An 18,821-nucleotide genomic window follows, 5' to 3' on the forward strand; every position below is an offset into this window, starting at 1 on the left:
ATTTGCAGACACAAGGGGGAAAACATTTAAAAATTGGAGTCTGTGGTCAGATGGGATGCATTTAAGCCTCCTCACACATCTGCTTTTTTCTTTGGTTTCCATCTCCTGCCAACAAAAACCCATCTTTAAGACTGTAACGCCATGGATACAACTTCACTAATCAATGCTTTCAGACATCAGGGGACAAGAAATGTCAGTCTCCATGGAAACCCATTCCCTCCACTCTGTCTATTCTGATCCCCCCCTCCCCTTCTCTCTCCAAGGCTAATTTCCATAAAACTCTTAAATAGGAAGCCTGATCAGCCAAAGCTCCGCTCTCTCTTCCTCTCCTTCTTTCTATCATCCTCACTGTCATGGCAAGCCTTGCTCAGTGCCCAGGAACGTGGATTGAGCCGCATCTCGCTTTAAAAGCTCCAAAGCTCTTTCCCCACTATTCTTGCTTCACTTCATGCAGTGAGCTCTTCCAGAGGACAGCCGCTACAGAGACTTTGTGATTCTTTGTGGTGCCTTTTGGAAGTCAGGCAGCGAGAGGTCTCGCTCACTATCTCGCCAAAACAAACCCCTCTCCTCTCCCGTACGCCCTTGGTTCAGTGCTAGAGGACCTCTGCCAGCTGCCTGTCCCCCAGAGGCCCAGATGGTCCTCAGTGTCTCCATCCGGCCATGTGACAGAGCCCACAGGAGAGAGAGAGAAGCCCCCTACGCATGCAGGCACAAGCCTGAGAATCCAACAGTGCAGCTCCAGCAGGAGTGACTGATAAACCAATACTCCAGGACTAGGGTCAAGAGCATTTCCAAACAAAGCAGAGAGTGGATTGTCTCTGCCGGAAATCCAGCCTCTTATCCAAACCCTGAGAAGCTACTGGCACCTCACTTTGGTTGCCTTACTGTTCACTGTTCATCATTGTCTGGTCAAACATTGGAGAGTTTGTATGTTGTTTGTTCCCTGTAGCACAGCCAACCTCTTCTAAATAGGATGACATGCTTGTGTGTATGTCAGTGTCCCTGTACAGTGTGTGTTTGTGTTGTGTGTGTGTGTGTGTGTGTGTGTGTGTGTGTGTGTGTGTGTGTGTGTGTGTGTGTGTGTGTGTGTGTGTGTGTGCGTGTGTGTGTGTGTTTATGTAAGGAAACATGAGCTGCAGAATAGCTTACAACCACTCTTCTCTGGCTCAGAGGTCTTTGCTCCAAAGCAGCTTAAATGGTTGGGTCCAAAAAGAAGACATAAGGCAGTAGTATCTGCCAAGTTGTGTGTGAGTTTTCAGGTGTGTGTTATCCTGTCTCTTTTGCAAGTGAGAAACACATTATTTCAGAGACCTCTGTCTTGGGACACCCTTCACACTGGTGGGCTGGTGATCATCACCTCTTCAACAGCCCCACAGCGAGAAACCCCTGGCCAGACCCTGACAGAAACCAGGCATGTGGGAGACAGAACAGCGCTCACGTCTGAGATAAATAAATACATACGCTGACACTCCAAAAAGCAGAGGGAGAGATGCACTGGGTGGATACTCTTCAACCAAGACCAAACTGTCGAACAAAACAAACAGAACCACCTCAAATGGCTCAGACTTGGCCTGCTGGGCCAGCGAGGGTGAGAGGGAGGTCGTCGCTTTTTACGAGGGAATTTCAGCGCCCAGATGGAATCACCATCACCTTGTCAACCGTTTCGTTCCGATGCCACCCTTTGAAGACAAGGTTCACAACCATGGCAAATCGTTTTTCCTGTGTATTAAGGGCTGTCCTCAATGCTTGTCTTTGTTAGCTTGGCCCTAATAGCAGTTTTATTTCTCTCTTGTAAACACTCTTATGGGAGGGAGACATGCCACAACTCTATTTCTGCCTCTTACGCCAGCCTTTTTCAAAAGTCTAGGGGCTGTGGTGGAGGTGTCTAAGTAGCCTTAGTGAGCTAGAAAGCAGCAGAAAAAGCTACCAGATGCAATAAGGGAGTGATAAAACGGGCACCACAGCTTATTAACATGCTCAATAAAGGCGAGTGTAAACACAAGTCTTAATAAAGATTTCCAAACCAATGACTGGCGCTGTGCACAACCACTGCATTTGGGAAGAGCTTCAGATGGTCTATTTATGTTTCTTCAATAATATCAATAAGGCATGAGTGCGTGTTTGTATGTGTGTGTTCCATTACAGAACAAAGACATTTTAAAAGGCCTCCGCAATAAGAGTGTTTCATCTCTGTGAAGCTTAATTTTAGCTTCAGTGAGACTATGACAATCATTCTGTTTCTACGACATGTAACTGCGGTGGTAAATTCTTACTGAAATGAAGCAGTTATAAGACTTTACCAGTTACATAAACGTGACTGATGTTCCATCCATCCCTGAATACATTTTAATCCTCGCCTGAACAGAGGCGTACGGTGTCATGTCTAGGCTCAGATGCTCAGGCGGACTCCTGTTGACACAGGCAGTATCCTGGGAGCCTAGTAATCAGTCAGCTGTTGATAACAGTGGAACATAAAGAACCTGACTCTAGGTATTCTTGAGATGGTGTGACAACCGGAGCCCTTTTATCAACACACCTTCAAAAGAGAACTGTTCATTTTTTCAGAGCTGTGAAAAGGACTAAAGTGTGTCCACTTACTTCTGAAGCTTGTGACTGTGAAACAGTTCTGTGTTATTGCTTCCAGAAGCTTCATTGTATGGGACTATATTAGTTGTGTATTAGACCCAAAGTCCTACGGCTTAGAACCAGTACCTTCTTTCTCTCGCTGTCAGCAGGCTCAGAATAATTTCAGTTTTTTTTTCTCTCACTACAACTGGACTTCAGTGGCTTTCATCCGCATTTGATGACAGCAAGCTCCCACTGGGCATCTGTGGAAGGGGGTGTGTGCCCTTCACATGCCCACACAGGGACTGTGCAGGGTCAGCTTTCACTGCCCAAGTCAGCCTCTGGCATAGCAGTGCTAGGGTTTGTTCTCCAGAAGTCACCCCGCTGAGGAGCATTTGATTAGCTATGAGAAAACCTACTCCCTACAGTGACAAGAGCGATTCCTCTGACATAACAGAAAAAAGAGAAACTCTTCAGGGATAGTGGTAGAGAGAGGGGGGAGAGGTTGAAAGAGGAAAGAAAGAAACAGAAGTTGGCAGTAGAAACTAGAGAGAGTCTCGATTTCAGCATCTTTTTGATTCGGGTAGGGATGGGAGAGCCTGGGGTTCAGACATAGACCTTAGATAGGAGGAAGAGGAGGAATGGTTTTAATGAGAGCATACTGATCTAATCATGGCACAGTCAGCCATGGATGAACGACTCTGCATTGAAAACAAATGTCTCTGAGAAGGAGAGGGGAGGATGTAGATGGACTACCTATGTGAAGTGTATGGTTCAGATTTGACACAGTTTCACCCAGTTTTACACCCTGATGGATGCTATTTGACAGTTCCCTTTCTGCAAATGCATTCATGGATCGAAAGTGCAGAGTGTGACTCCGAGGTATGGTACTGTACTGTCGCCTCATTAGGGAACATCTGTTTTGTAAACTGCACATTAGTGTCTAAAACCGAAGGAGTAAAATAAACCCATGATGTTGAAAACAAGCTGATGCATTTTAATGCTCCACAGTCTACATCGTGATCCGTGTTGACATCTTGATGAATATCATTAAGTGACCTACTATTTTCAAAGCAGACTGGCCTGCATCACTTAAGGGTATGTGGCAATTATCATTCATTAATGAAGTATGTATCTTTAAATAGTAACTCCCTGAAAACATTTCCATTCATATCCTCCGTACTGTAGAAAGCACCACACAGTCTCCTTCACTGCTCCCCCATCCATACACAAACACACAAATCAATAGCAGGGTTTAGTGGGCCTTTATCATTTGTTGTTCCTGGGCCTAATCTGCTCTTCCTTAGCCGTGTGGAGTGAGGATGTGAGGAGGGGAGGGGAGGAGCACTGCAGGGGTAAATCCAGTGGGCGGGTGGGTGTTAATGTTGGCCTTCCTCCATTCCAAACAGCTCAGCCAGTAAGGGGACCCTGGGTAAACAGTCTGCAAGTCCCTGTAGGAAGCCATCAGGCCTGGTGGTGACATCACTGGTAACCTAACACAGGGCGCAGGAAGACCTCCCCGTTTCCCTTGGAGTGGTGCGAGCGAGAGAAGGGGAGATCCCTCCATCTTGTGCCCCCAGCCCCCACCTCCACCCCCTCAATTGTCCGATGGGACTGAAAGCGGAAACGGAGGGGGAATGGAGTCACGTTCCACTTCCAGAGCAGGGGCTCTCACTCTGTGCTGTTGCCCAGCGTCCGGTGGCCTGAGGGAGGGGTGGCTTGCTCCAAATGATGCCTGGCCTCAAATCTGCGCAATTCATTTTTTCTTCCGGGCATTGAGGGGTTTTGAAGCAAACCATTAGTTTAAGTGGAGAAAAAACTCTAAATAACATATAAAATAGTACCCCTTAAGAGTTTAAATGTGAGCTGAAGTACATAATTGGTCCCTCTAGTGGTCGACTATGAATCTTATGTCATTCTTCTGTGCTCTTCTGTCCTCCTCAGCTCTCCTTTTCCCCCTCTCTCTATCCAGTCATCCTCTCTCAGGTCTCTGACGCAGTCGTTCAGCGCTTGCATACGGGAAAGAGAGGAGGCCTTGTACATCCTGTCGCTGGTTGAGTCGGGCACAGGGTCAGAGAGACAATAGACTATGTGATGTTCTCCGGTTCTGGGCTATGCGTGATGCCACTTCACATAACTGTGTCACCCCTTTGGGTAAGTGCTCTTGGTGATCTGGCACAGAGCCCAGGTTCCTGGCTGAAGAGAGTGCAGCAAATGTGTGCCACGTCAGCTTCCGAGAGACTTTGGTTCTCAGGCTGGCATGACTCTGTATGGTCAAAGGAAGCACATGGCTCTGGCAGCGACTCAAAGAGCCCTTCATCCCATAAATCCTGTGCATCTATCGCAGCTGTGTTGTCCACGGCAACCATTCAGCTCAGGCTTGAAATGACAACGTGTAATTTCCACTGCAGAGGGGAAGAATGGGATCCCTTAAGGCCATCTCCAGCCCTCAGAAAGAAACACAGCACTAAAGAGCAATGGACTCAACTGAGAAGGAGAAATAAATTAGATAATGTCAAACTGTCACACTAGACTGACCTCCACTGAGGTATACTATCTCAAACATCCAGGGCAGAAATGGGTAAGCCTGACTCTGTCAGCTCCCTGCTCAGCTGGGATAAGTCACCAAGTGAATGTGTGTCTGGTGGCTCTACCAGACAAGATGTGTTTGGCCATAAATACCGACTGGAGAATGCTCTTTGAATTTAGCAGGCGCACATAAAGTCAAACAGGGACAGTTTGCTGAAACACCACATGACTAATTCACACTGAAAAGGTTAGAGTGATCTGGCCGGAGATGGCATTTTTTTCTTTTGGGCATAGACCCAGCCAAGAGGAGCAGCCTATTGGAGCGCGGATCGAGGGAAGCAGGAGGAGGAGCAGGCTGTCAGGCTGAAGACCACCCGTCCACAGGCCATGTGTGGGTGGGCAGGCTGACCTGCCTCCGTGCTGAAGGGGCACCGGGTGTTGGTGAGGAGAGCCAGAGCCAGAGCCACAGCAGCTCAACTCAGATAACCTCAAAGGTTATCAGGGGTCAGCCAGGTAGGGAGTATGGAGGAGACAAAAACAGAAACAAAGACAGAGAGATAGAGAGGTTCTTCTATTTCAAATGACCTTGATATTATATGGTAGGTGTTTTGCTTATTAGTTTCCCTGTTCCCATAATGTGTATTTTTGCTTTTCCTGGGCAGGCTATTATCATTTGATGTCACAAAAGTAATGAGCTTTGGCTGATACTGATGTACGGAAGATATTATAGCCATGCCAATAAAGCTGGTTGAGAAGAGGAGAAATGAAAAGAGACTGTGAAAACTGAGTGATAGAGAGCGAGTGTGAGTGTGTGTGTGTGTGTGTGTGTGTGTGTGTGTGTGTGTGTGTGTATGTGTGTGTGTGTAGGAGTGAGAGTGAGTGAGTAAGTGTGTGTGTGTGTGTGTGTGTATTAATGAGATGCAAGAGAAAGACAGAGAGAAGAGTTTAACACCAAATAAGTGTTGAGTGGTGTTAAAATGCAGATGTGATGATTGTTGTGAAAGTGGGAACAAGGTTATCAGACTTTGAGCACATTGAGCAATCTAAGCACACACTCCACTCCCATGCTGGAGAAAGAAAGCCTTCCTGCTGGCTGTTGGTGTGAGGCCCACTGTGCTGCTGCTCTGCTGTAAGCGGTTGCATTACTGACAGGACACTCCGCCCGCCCATGGACGGGACACCGAGCACATGGATGGATGATAAATTACCTGCTTGGGGACACCTGAGGTTTACACACACACACACACACACACACACACACACAGACTGACCTGGAGGGAGCGTGGACAAGCCATAGACTCCAGCCAAACACAAATCCCTCTGCAACTTTCTAAGACAGAGACAGGGAAAAGGAGAAAAAGATGGAGAGAAGGATAGACAGATGGAGAAAATAGAGGAAGAAAAAAGGAGGAGGGGTGGGGGGGCTCCCTTTAGCCATAAATGCTCAATGATCTGTGATTACTTACTGCTGCACGATTGAAATACACACATCCTCATGGAGAGAGAAAGACAAAGATAAGCCTGCTCCTGCTCTTGCACTTACAGATCTGACTGCTAAGAAATGGAGGCTTCCATCTCATGTTTATACAAGGGCCAATTACTTTGATGATATACTTCTAGTCTAATGGAAAAATGTATTATTCTAAATAGCAGCTTGACCTGACCTCTTCCCACCAGTGCTTTATTGGTGTTTATAGAGCCTATTAAAAGGTCAGGGACTGACATGAGCCATGGGAACCCTTTGGAGATGGTAGTCCTCAGCAGCGCTACTCAATATGTATCCTGTGAAACTCATTTGGCCTGCTGTTGAAGCGGTGGCCACTGGTGCAATTACAATCATCATGCCTATTTCTATTGAAAGAGAGCAAATATATCAGCAGCCAAAACCCCCATTTACACTTCCAATCTGTGGAGGCAGCCCATGATCAGTTCTCATCAGCAGCTCAACTCAACTCTACTGCTGCCATGCCAAAATCAATGGGATCCATGCATGACTTCCAAAACCTTAAATGGCGAGAGACAGAAGTGCTGAGTGAGAGAAAAGAGGCAATGGCAAGACAAATCTGTGTTTGCCAAGGTGAATATCAATCTGTCTGCTCTTTTAAAGAACAAAAGATATACCAAAATGGGACAGCACTCAGCGTGACCATACAAACAGTTATGGTAAGTCATTATGGCAAGTTATATTTGCATGATTTATCAACCGAGGAGGAAAGTCTTACACTCACTGAGTTGGTGGTGAGTGCAGTGCTGTGTTTCAAGATGACAGAATTATACCAAATTAAGCGGACATGCAGTCAAATTAATTTAATAGATATCCATCTCCACACTCATGTCAACACAAAATGATAGTTGGTACATTTGTTATTGTCATTTGCCTTCTTCAATACATCCAGTTTTCAGAACCTACAAATATACGCCACTGACCTGTTTTACTAATTAATGTTTTAATACACAACCTTTGTGATATGTAAGTTAAAGTTCTAACACTAAGAATTAATTGAACAATTAACATATAGAAATGTAAGTTGGGGAGGACTTCCGGGTCAAACTACTGATGGCTGCTTAGTTTTAATGCTCCCCGACTGTTTGGAAAAACTTCAAGAAACTTCAAAACACGGGTGAAGACACCTGAAAAAACGACATTACAAAACATTGCTAGCCGAAGCAGTTCTCCGACCCATGAGGAAGAGGAATTGTGAGGTATTCTGAAGGAACTCGAAGGATTTCAGACAGGACAATAAACAAAACTTCAAGGAGATCAAATAAGAACTATACAGAAATGTTAGTTGTTTCTCTAGGGACCAGAGTAGTTTTGCCTTGTGGCCCCAGAACTTTCTCATGTGGGGATCCTTACCCTAGAATAGAGTTGGGATTAGTGGGACCATCATGACCTTTCAGTTTTAACTACTACCAGGCACTGACGAGATTTAAGCAAGATGAGCCGTCTAAGTGGTGACAGAGACGGGCTAGTAGGAATGCACTGCCCCCTGACCCCATCCCAGGGTGCATCTTGAGACCCTGCAAGAGGTCAGTAGGGGGCTGAGGGGTTAAAAGAAGTCCAGCTGTAACACATTCAAACTTGGGTCTGCATCTCATGGCAGCTCAAGCTCTTCTCCAGACCACATATAAAAAGGCCATCTGGGCGGCAGAAGCCCCCATGTAAGATTATCTGCTCAGATGAGACAATCCAGCAGAACAGTGGTCTCCTTTCCTCCATGCTCCGCTGGCTGGAGGATTCCTTCGTCTCAGTGAGGGAGCTGAATTTAAACAGCTGTTGGAGACACTGGAGTCCACAGCCCGATTTGAGCTTTGCTTGAGTTGTATCAGCCTGTGCTCAATCAACACAAAGTCCTCCAAGCACAGGGCAAGAAACAATGAGAGAAAAGAGAGAGAGAGTGAGAGAGAGAGAGGAAAAGAGAGAGGAAAAGAGAGACCGGTAGAGTGGAGTATGCGAGCTGACAGATGATGTAAAGGCTGGCCTGGAAATGAAGATGGACAAAAACTGTGTCAACTGTCAACAGAAATCTTTAGTAGTCTCCTCTCAGAGAGAACAAGAGAGAGCGGAACATGGAAAGATGACCCAGCGACGAGCTGCCAGCAACGCTCCCAGCTGAGCTGCCTTACAGATGCATACCGACAGCATCACATGCAGAGCAGGATTGTTTGAGTTATTGTGACCTAAATGGTCAATCACGGCCATTAAAGAAATATACTTTTAAGAGCATGCTGCACACACATGCTCGTAAAGGCTGAGCACTGGTGATTTGCACTAATTTCCCCACTCTCCTTGAACTCTTACAAGGGACGCCATGCTGTTTTCACGGCACAGTCTCATCCGGCTTGGATTTGGAACACGGCAGCCCCTTGGAGCACCTGTTCACATGGAAACCTCCAGGGTTTTTGGCTCAGTCGGTCATATAATGACTCCCGCCAGGTAAAGGTTTCCCACTGAGGCTTTGTCCTTTTTCACAATGAGGTATATGATGGGAAGATGCACTTCCCACAGTACTTAAGTGGAGTCTCAGTTTAATGGCACACTACATAACCTTTTATACCCTGGTGTATCCGTCCCTCTCTCATTCATTCACAAGCACCAAATGAGTGGGCTGTGGAATGGCTCTGGGTCTGATTTGGCACACCTGGCTCAGTTGCTATCAATGGTGGGTCTTCATCTCAGTGAATAGGAGAGGGTTTAGTCAACACATTAATGCATAGTCACATTCCAATAAAAGCATAGTGACCAGAACATCAAGTTGAGAGACTTCACTGATTCATGGAGTGGCAGTGGCGTACCGAAGGCATGGCAGGTATGGCACGTGCCCTGGGCGCCACTTGAAGGGGGGGCGCCACTGAGCAGTTTCTAGTAAAGTTAGACAAGCTGTCCTGGAATAGTGGAAAAAAGACTTTCAGAAATATTTCCTTCACACACTAAAACGACCGAGGCCGTATTCTTAAGTGCAAAGACTACGTGTGTTACCATGTCAGGTATTACTTAGCGATACTCTTCCGTAGCGAGTAGACTATGATGATGATATAAGTTCGCCCCGTACTTGTCAGCGCTTATTAACGCTTGATGGCGATATCCATGTCCTGTATTTTGAGCTGATAATATGATTATGCTATCTGAGAGATGGGTGTCAGATGTTTGTACAGGGGCGCAATTTCAGTGCTGGCCATGGGAGCTATTTTCCGTAGACAGGCCTACGCCCCTGTGGGGTAGTCACCTCGTCTCGCACCCTGCTGTGACAGCACTTTCAAACGAACTCTCCCTCCATCACCAATACAGGCTGAAGCTCACGTTCTGTCCCTATGATCCATACATCAACACCTACAACATCCGTAGTCATTATGTTGTTCCGATCATTTAAAAAAAGCCTTTACCAACTTTTGGTGCTTCAGTGCACATTTTCTGCAACACAAAATGATTTGTCCTGAGGTGACTTATGCGGTCCAACTACACCTAAACTTTACCTCATTAGCTTTGAATGTTACATTCGCTTTTTAATTCCCATGACTCATTTACAGGTTCTAGACATCGACCTTGAGACCTGCTCCCCTCCATGCAGCAATTAAGATCAGAAATGTCAACAATTTGAGGAGCTTTAATGAGGAAATGTTGATGTACAATGTTGATGTACATCGCATTTTCATTACCACGATGTGCCCTGTATTATACACAAGACGAAGGTGATCGTGATAATCATGGTGATCAAAAAACAATCTAAAAGCTCGCAAACCGATGAACTGATTTATTTTCCGGGAAGAAATCCAGCACCTTCACTCAATCTTGGCAATGTGTAGGCTACTCGTGCAATACAACCATCTTAATTACACCGTGCAATAGCCTGCAGTGGTGGAGCATAATATAATGTGTAAAAACATAATTGGGAAACGGTATCAAGTTGCTGATACGCTAAACACGAGCAACTTGATTAGCATCCCATCACACACTGGGTAAAAAAACCTAATGCTTTTTGTAACTCTTCCCATGTAAACCTTCTCCATATAGCTCAAAACACTGTAGCCTACCACATCGCATAAGGGGCGTTTTAGGCAAATTAAGATTTCAACCTTGACAAAGGTTATCGTTAAAGCTAAATCAATACAACTGTAATATTTTGTGATTTAACTTACCTTTAGCTGTCTTGAAGGGCAGGCTGCCACAGAAACAAGTTGTCATTGATATGACATGAAGTGCTGTCAACAGCGCGAACTTCTGGGTCCAGCGCCGGTTTGACATGTTGACCGGCTTGGGATGAGCGGACAATCCAAGTAGGCTATGTCACGGCAGCGCGACCATAATATACAGTAGAACAGCTGATGAGCAGGACCTAAACCACTTCCTGAAATATGATCAACTACGAGAAACCGTTAGAAAATCCTGGACGGACTCGCCGCTCCAACCCCAGTCTCAAAGTTTCCAACTGGAATATTGTCTCAACAACGGATTCAATCTACCCACTCAAAATGTTATAAACACAATTTTTTTTAAAGGAAAACAATATGTGCATCGGCCGATCAACTGGATAGGACCGATGCTGGCTGTAAAGCAATTTATAGACGAACAAAGTGTTGTCTATGAATAGGCTACAAACATGTGCTGCGCGCACGGACCTCCTCCAGGTCCTAAAGCCTCCCTGTTACAACTGAGCTCATACTACATCAGAATTTAACAAAGATGTTGGAGCCTAATTCTATAGGGCAACCCGCTTTGAGCTACGCGTCTGACGTAATGATAGTACTCAAATTGCGCTACATCAAAAGGAGGAGCCGAGTGCACGTTCTAAAAAATATTTCAACTGTTAAATTGACATTGTGAAGTGATTAAATATATCATGATGAACTGATAAAAGCCCAGGCACAGTTCAAACCACCACAGCGTAATCATTGCCATACTCTTCAGATAATTTGATAAATAGGCAGCCTAATAAACACGCATTTAAAGCAAGCTACATAAGATAATTATGGGAGAATTACTTTCTATACAGTGAGAGTAGTTAGTACAGGCAACTGGAGAGCAGTTAGTAGGGATGGGCAGCTCAATTCCTTCAGTGGAAAAAGGTGCATTAAATTAACCAAAAACATCGGTTATCTCCAAAGCATTTTCTTACAAAATAACAAAATACTTACAGTTTAATGGCAAAACAGTCCCAGCAGTGCTTCAACAGAAGAACGAGGGGAACATATTGATTGTTTAGTGACACATTTTGTTGAGTTAAATGATCAATCAACGATGGTCAATATTATGCTGTCAAACTGTGTAGAGATTAGATTAGATGAGCCTGCCAGACATTGAAAACCAAGAATCAGGTTACATTTCAAAGAAGGAAGTCGGAACGCCGTTCTTCAAGCATCTATCAAATGAGGGCCTATTGTCTCAACTCAAGATAAATCATTCAGCTGTTCATTGCAAATTCCTAATTATTTTGTGGTTCACTATTATCTTTGTTTCAAAGATGACAGAGTAGTAAATCACTGTTCCAGAGTAATGTTTACTTGTCATGATATTTAAAAGTATGAACCAGTTAATTACTTTGATGACTCATTTCATTGTTTAATTGTTAACTAGTCCCATCAGGAGTGAATCAGGTAGCGTGCAGTGTTGTGCTGTGCTGTATTTATTGTGAATCTATCAGCTGTATTGCACCATATGGTGCGTCATCTCAGAAGGAGGAGGCCTACGTGTGGAACCTGTGCAGATGTCAGCAGCTCAGGATGTCTCACAGGATTCGGTGTGCCCACACAATGGCATCTCAGTGTACCTGGCACCCTACAGGAATTAAACAACCCACACACAGACACATACAAGATGAGAGATCAGAGCGAGAGAGAGAGAGAGAGAGAGACCATTTGTTTGTAATGCCTCTTTATCTTAGTCATTTTATCATGCCAATAAGGGCAGAATAAGCATATCCACCTTGCCTGCAGCTATAACACTTTTGTGTCTGCTCATGCAGAACACACATCTCTCTCTCTCTCTCTCTCTCTCTCTCTCTCTCTCTCTCTTTCTCTCTCTTTCTCTCTCTCTCTCTCTCAATCCAATTCAATTCAATTAGTTGTACTGACATGGTAATATACATTTGCATTTCTATTGTAAAGTATTACTTACACATGAGAGTTAAACACAGTAAACAATACAACATGGATTTAAAAATGAAAAAAAAATCTTACTATATCATACATATATTCAAATAATTCAAACAGGCATTGCCAGTGTGGGAGTGAGCGATCAGTCTTGTATTCCGTGTCTGTGTCTGTGTCTGTGTCTGTGTCTGTGTCTGTGTCTGTGTCTGTGCCCGTGCCCGTGTGTCCGTGTCCGTGTCCGTGTCCGTGTCCGTGTCCGTGTCCGTGTCCGTGTCCGTGTCCGTGTCCGTGTCCGTGTCCGTGTCCGTGTCCGTGTCCGTGTCCGTGTCCGTGTCCGTGTCCGTGTCTGTGTCCTACTCAAGTACTTGATCACACCTTTACCATGACATCATTGCACTCAGACTTTGAGAATGCAGATCAGTCTCTGTATGAAGTCTCTGACTGATTTGGATTTCCAATTATTCATGGAGTTTCTGGAAGCGTGCGTACACCCATGCACACAGTCATCCACACACCCACACAAACAAACACACACACACACACACACACACACACACACACACACACACACACACACACACACACACACACACATACGGAAACACAAGACGGACACACAGGTTCAGCCCTATGTATTTCCTATGAAAACACAGCTGATTTGGTTCCATGTGTGGGTGCCTCCCTGACTCTGCTCCCGTGGGTACATTCACAGCAGGGTACTGGGGAGGTGGAGAGAGGGAATAGGAAATAGAACCCAGCTGTGACTAACTGCTTATTGGGACACACTATAATCTCCTCAAAGCCAGTGTGTGTGTGTGTGTGTGCGCGTGCGTGTGTGCGTGTGTGCGTTTGTATTTGTGTGTGGGTGTGTGTGTGTATGTGTGTGTTTGTGTGTGTGTGTGTGTGTGTGTGTGTGTGTGTGTGTGTGTGTGTGTGTGTGTGTGTGTGTGTGTGTGTGTGTGTGTGTGTGTGTGTGTGTGTCCAGCAGTGGCAGGGTACACACCCATCTGTCCACGGGCGGTTGGTTCAGGCACGGAGACGTATCTCTCTGTTTCCACTTCAATTTCATATATGTGATGATGCTTCTCGGCTCGAACAACCAGATAGCCTCTCTCTCACCCCCATCACATGTGATATAGCTTGCACAACAGCCAAGAGGAGGAAAACACCCTGGGCATATAAATATTATATATGTAACCCTGATATCTAGGGAGAACATCTTAGGTGTGTATGTATTGAAATGTATGTATTCTCAGCTATAAATGGAATCTTCCAGACCATAGTGCCTGACTTAAAGGGGCCCTTCATGTGTTTTATACTCCCTTCAGATCTCCATCCAAAGGTGCTGCTTATGTGTAAAGTCAATCCACTGCACATGGATTAGGCACAAGTGACTTTCCAGTCACTCACATTCATTTGAAAGGGGTCTGTCAAAATGTTGAAATGAAAATAAATGAAATGTTAAAATGAGACCCAAACACACTCTGTTACAATTTTGTAAAAATGTGTTAATATTTCATGTGACATCATAAAATAAGTTGGCCTAGAAGGCAGGAGTCTTTTCAGTGAGTCGCTCTAATACGTCTGAGAGATGAAAAACAGGCCTGAATCTACACTGGCCAGCAGGACCAGATGAAAAATTCTAAAATAAATGATATATGGTGAGAGCCAAAATATTCAATGGAATAATAATGTACATCCATATTTTTGGTCTTTCAAATAAACCTAAAATCCTGTTCTCAGTTTCAGTCAGAGGCTTTCCCAATGTAGATCAAATTGCAGACGGCTTTGATTTATGCCCTGTGCAAAAGGGCAGTATGGGAAAGGTCAGCCCGTGGACGGCTTTTGATAAGAGGGACTCATCTAAAACAGTCAAGGCTGCTCATCCCACATCCCCACAGCCTGCAGACAATGGCCCCATTCAGCAGTGCTGTGTACTGGGCTCCATTAGTAGGGAATTCCCATTTGGATGGGGTCACATTCCTGGAGCCCCAGGCTGATGGCTTAAGAGAGGGAGTGCCCTCTACCTCATCAGGAGCCTAACGAAGTAAACAGGAGGACCCCAGAGTCCAGCCTACGTGGCCTCCTGTTCAGGTCTGCTCCCCATTACTCTACCAGTTTCACATCCACCCACGTCTACCACCGGAGGACGCTCAAGAGCAGGGATTAAATCCTCGTCAGCGATATACTGTAGCTCACCCATATAGCAGTATAGCAGAAAGAGATGCAAATTTAATGACACTTTTAATTCAAAACTTTAACATCATCAGCAGAATGCACAGGTCCAATGTGGTCCTTCTGGATATGACATCACACAAATACATTAGGCTACACACAAAAGACACATACAGCACTTCATCAGCGTGAGGTGACTCGATCACATTAGCTATGCTGCTTGTGAATTTATATTAATTTTATGTGCAGTCACAGCACATGCTTGTATATTGTATTCAAATGCAGTGAAATTATGTCACATAACAGAAGGTCTCTGGCTCCATAGAACAGACACCCAGCAGGTAAAGGTGCTTATGAGCGCTGTAGTGGACCTTATATAATCAGCAGAAAGGACATGTCTGTGTCTTCACAACCATCTCCAAGACACTGGCTGGTTCCTCTAGGCAACCCCAGTTCATCTCAAACAATTCGCTCAGTCCTCTGCGATACTGTGGAATGGGGAATTCTGCATATAGCATGAGAGAGGCAATGGAGGTGCAGCTGTCGGCGGGGTGATGAGGATTCCAGATGTTTCCAAGGAAAGCTCAGACGAAATAGTGAAGGAGCTCTGGTCTTCGGTGGATCCTCAGTCTGTGGCTCTGTGGAGGAGCTGATCCAACAGTTTCTGCAAGGAACACACACCACACTCTCAAGACATGTGTAAAGAATGAACCTCAGGTGAAACAGACACACACACACACACACACACACACACACACACACACACACACACACACACACACACACACACACACACACACACACACACCCACATGCACACATAGAACACACACCACACTCTCAGGACATGTAAAGAATGATCCTCAGGTGAAAGTAATTGGGTGGGACACATACAAGTAACTGTATAGTCAGTTATGAATGCCTTGCTCTGAACATTTGGTTCAATAGCTAAATCTCATTAACATAATGTATTATACATTCGTTAATTAACATTAAACATGAGGCATGGCTTACTAGTAAACTCCAAAGTTCTGTTCCCTGTTTTTCCCAGGATGACTCGGTTTTTCTCCTACTTTTGATATTCTTTCAAGCATAATGAAACGGACTGAATCAAAGCACTGAGATGCAGACTGCCCTTCCAGGGCCAGGCCCACTATCTCCCCCAGTCAGCTGGGCAGGGCGAGCCGAGCGGCCAGGCCTGCAGGTCTCCCCGGCCAGACACATTTACAGGGGTGGCAGAATCCCTTTCAGCCCACATGACCTCACGGCCCAGTGAACAGGGCGCCATCCAGGGGGAGAGCCTGGGAAAGGGCTGTCTGTTTGCATGTGCATCTGTGTGTGAACTAAGACAGGGTTTCAAATCGACACGGAAAACAGCAGACAGAGGGATATGGGGATAAGAAGCAAGAGGAGGAAAAATGGAGGATGAAATGTATTGTGTAGCACATGCTGCCCTGATAAAGAGACAGTGTATGTGTCTATATGTGCATGCATATGAGTGTGTACTTGCATTTGTGTGTGTGTGTGTGTGTGTGTGTGTGTGTGTGTGTGTGTGTGTGTGTGTGTGTGTGTGTGCATGCATATAAGTGTGTGTTTGTGTGTGCATGGCAGCATATGAGTGTGTACTTGCATCTGTGTGCGTGTGTGTGTGTGTGTGTGTGTGTGTGTGTGTGTGTGTGTGTGTGTGTGTGTGTGTGTGTGTGTGTGTTTGTGCATGCAAACATGACCCATGTGTATGCACATATGAGAATGTGTGTATGACACAGGTAGGAACTTGCACATAAAGATGTGTCTGCATTCATGCATTCATTGTGTGTGTGTGTGTGTGTGTGTGTGGCCTCTCGCCTTTCAGTGGAGCAGTCCTACTGTGCCAGGGCACTGGCAGTAAAGGGTTGTTTGTTCCCCATCTGAACAGTGGGCCCATACACTCCCTGCACAATAGAGCTCTTCAGCGTTGCACCATGCGTCTAGCCAGCACAGAAGAAACTCATGGCCCCGCCACACATCTCCTTCTCCACACTCACTCACATAAGTCACAGCATGGGCTCGTCTGCAAGCTTATACTGAAGAATCTAAAACTACATACATTTGAAGAGCGTTGTCACTTTTAAAAATGCCTATTTAAGCTTGTCATGTTGTTAAAAAGGCATATTCTTTCAATCCAATTAGTGGAGATATGAGAGTTAAAAATGAGTCGGGTTTGGGATTGGTAAATCACTTGATTTTAAGATGTTCACTAACCATCAAAATGTTATGTTGGCTGGCAACTGAAGAGTCATTTGGACAGAAGAGTCATAATTCTTGGGTTACCTGAAATCTATTGGACCCAGAGGTCTGTTTCAACTCTACAAGATTTTCTGACCATTTTCATTTTCTGGAGAGAAAAAAACTATACAAACTTCATTCTCAAAATGTCTGTTGACCAGTTATGTGTATTTTGGTTCACAGTTTGTCTAAATGAGCTGCATCTTGTGAAGACATTGCCTTTGAGGAGACTCAACATTGGGAGAAATAACAGTTGAGCTGTGCAGACCTATTAGTTAGACCTATATAATTGAAAAGGCGTTGCTCTAATTCATAGCTTTAAACTATATCTTAACACCTGGCTGTAGGTGTTGGTTATGCTCATGTCTAGATATTCTTGAACTCAATAAACTGGTGCTTAAAATCACTTATTATCCACTACTTTTATGGGTTCACATGTCCTTTCAAAATTACTCAATATTAACAGAAATCTTTATAAAACATTCATGCTAAATCTCAAACAGTCATTATATCAAAATAGTAACTAGCAGGTGTGCTGACACATTTCACAGGTAGGGAATACATCAGTGTCAGTCAGACATTAATGTTAATCTGTTACTGAAGCACTCTCAGGCCTCTGATTTGTGAACAACAGTGCCCCCTAGTGGCTAATCAATACACATTTTCTGACCATTTCTTTTTGTATTTAGAATCCTTGGCAGAACACTTGTTATATGCTTTGGCGATATTTTGAAAAATACGTAGGACTTAAGCATACCCATAAGACTGATTGATGAAGATAGAAGATTAATGCTTTTGGAAAGGTAACAGAGACAGCTAAGTATGAAAATAAGCCTGTATTACAGTTTAGGGTCACTTTGAAATTCATTATAGGGACAAACTACATGCCTGGTGATACCTAGCGTAGGTCTCCAGAACCACATGAGCACTGTAAACTGGAATAAACGGTTAAGGGGGAAATCCATGGATCAGAGAGAGACAAATTAATACTCTGAAAGAGCTCTCTGCTTGCTGTGCACGGTGGCAGCGACACACGGTTCAGATTCTTGTGGTCCTGAGGGAACAGCAGGTGACCTGGATGGTGCCTGATTGCAAATTAACACACAGCACCTGCCATCATAATGTTCCTGATTCTAATCATACCGCTCCTGTGTGGCAAATTTTTGTGTCCCAAAGGTCTGAATTAACCTTAGCCCATCTCCAGGCGACTCAGGATAATTACATCATAACATCTATAATTAAACACAAGAAAAAGGAAAAGTACAGAGAAAAGAAAGAAAAACTGAATATTAAAAATTGGCTCTGTTATTACTTGTTTAACCTTCCTTGAGTTTAATTGAGCGTGTAGGACAAAGGTGTATGCCATTCGCCTGTGGTTCCTCCATGTCGTGATGGGGTTCATAAGAGTCCAAATAGGTCCTGTGATTAGTCATCAGAGCCTGGGGGAGCCCCGGTGCTGGTAAGGACAGACTCGTATTCAACTCACACAAAGAGCCCAATTTTACCTGTTCATCGGAATTATAATTACACATGTCTCACAAACCCCCTGCTGAGGACACAAGTGAATTAACTAGCGGTAGTGGCTTCGTCATCAAATTATTTCATAATTCAATACACAAACAAAGCCATTACAATGACATTACAAGATCCAAATTCTTATTTCTGAGAAAATGGACTGTGTTGAGATACAGTTATGTGCA

The 18,821-nt window shown here is 44.6% G+C and overlaps 1 protein-coding gene across 1 annotated transcript in view; it reads right to left on the reverse strand.

The window, feature by feature from the left end:
- adam12a (ADAM metallopeptidase domain 12a) overlaps positions 1-10,837 on the reverse strand; it is a gene marked incomplete at its 5' end in the record, with an annotated part of 77,963 nt that extends 67,126 nt beyond the window's left edge. Inside the window, one exon of the mRNA XM_080835692.1 lies at positions 10,732-10,837. Within this exon, the coding sequence (XP_080691818.1) occupies positions 10,732-10,837 (106 nt within the window). The remainder of the gene's footprint in view (positions 1-10,731) is intronic.
- Positions 10,838-18,821: the final 7,984 nt, after the last annotated feature.

This window comes from Sprattus sprattus, assembly GCF_963457725.1.
Source record: "Sprattus sprattus genome assembly, chromosome: 3".
In the NCBI taxonomy this organism is placed as follows: Eukaryota; Metazoa; Chordata; class Actinopteri; order Clupeiformes; family Clupeidae; genus Sprattus; species Sprattus sprattus.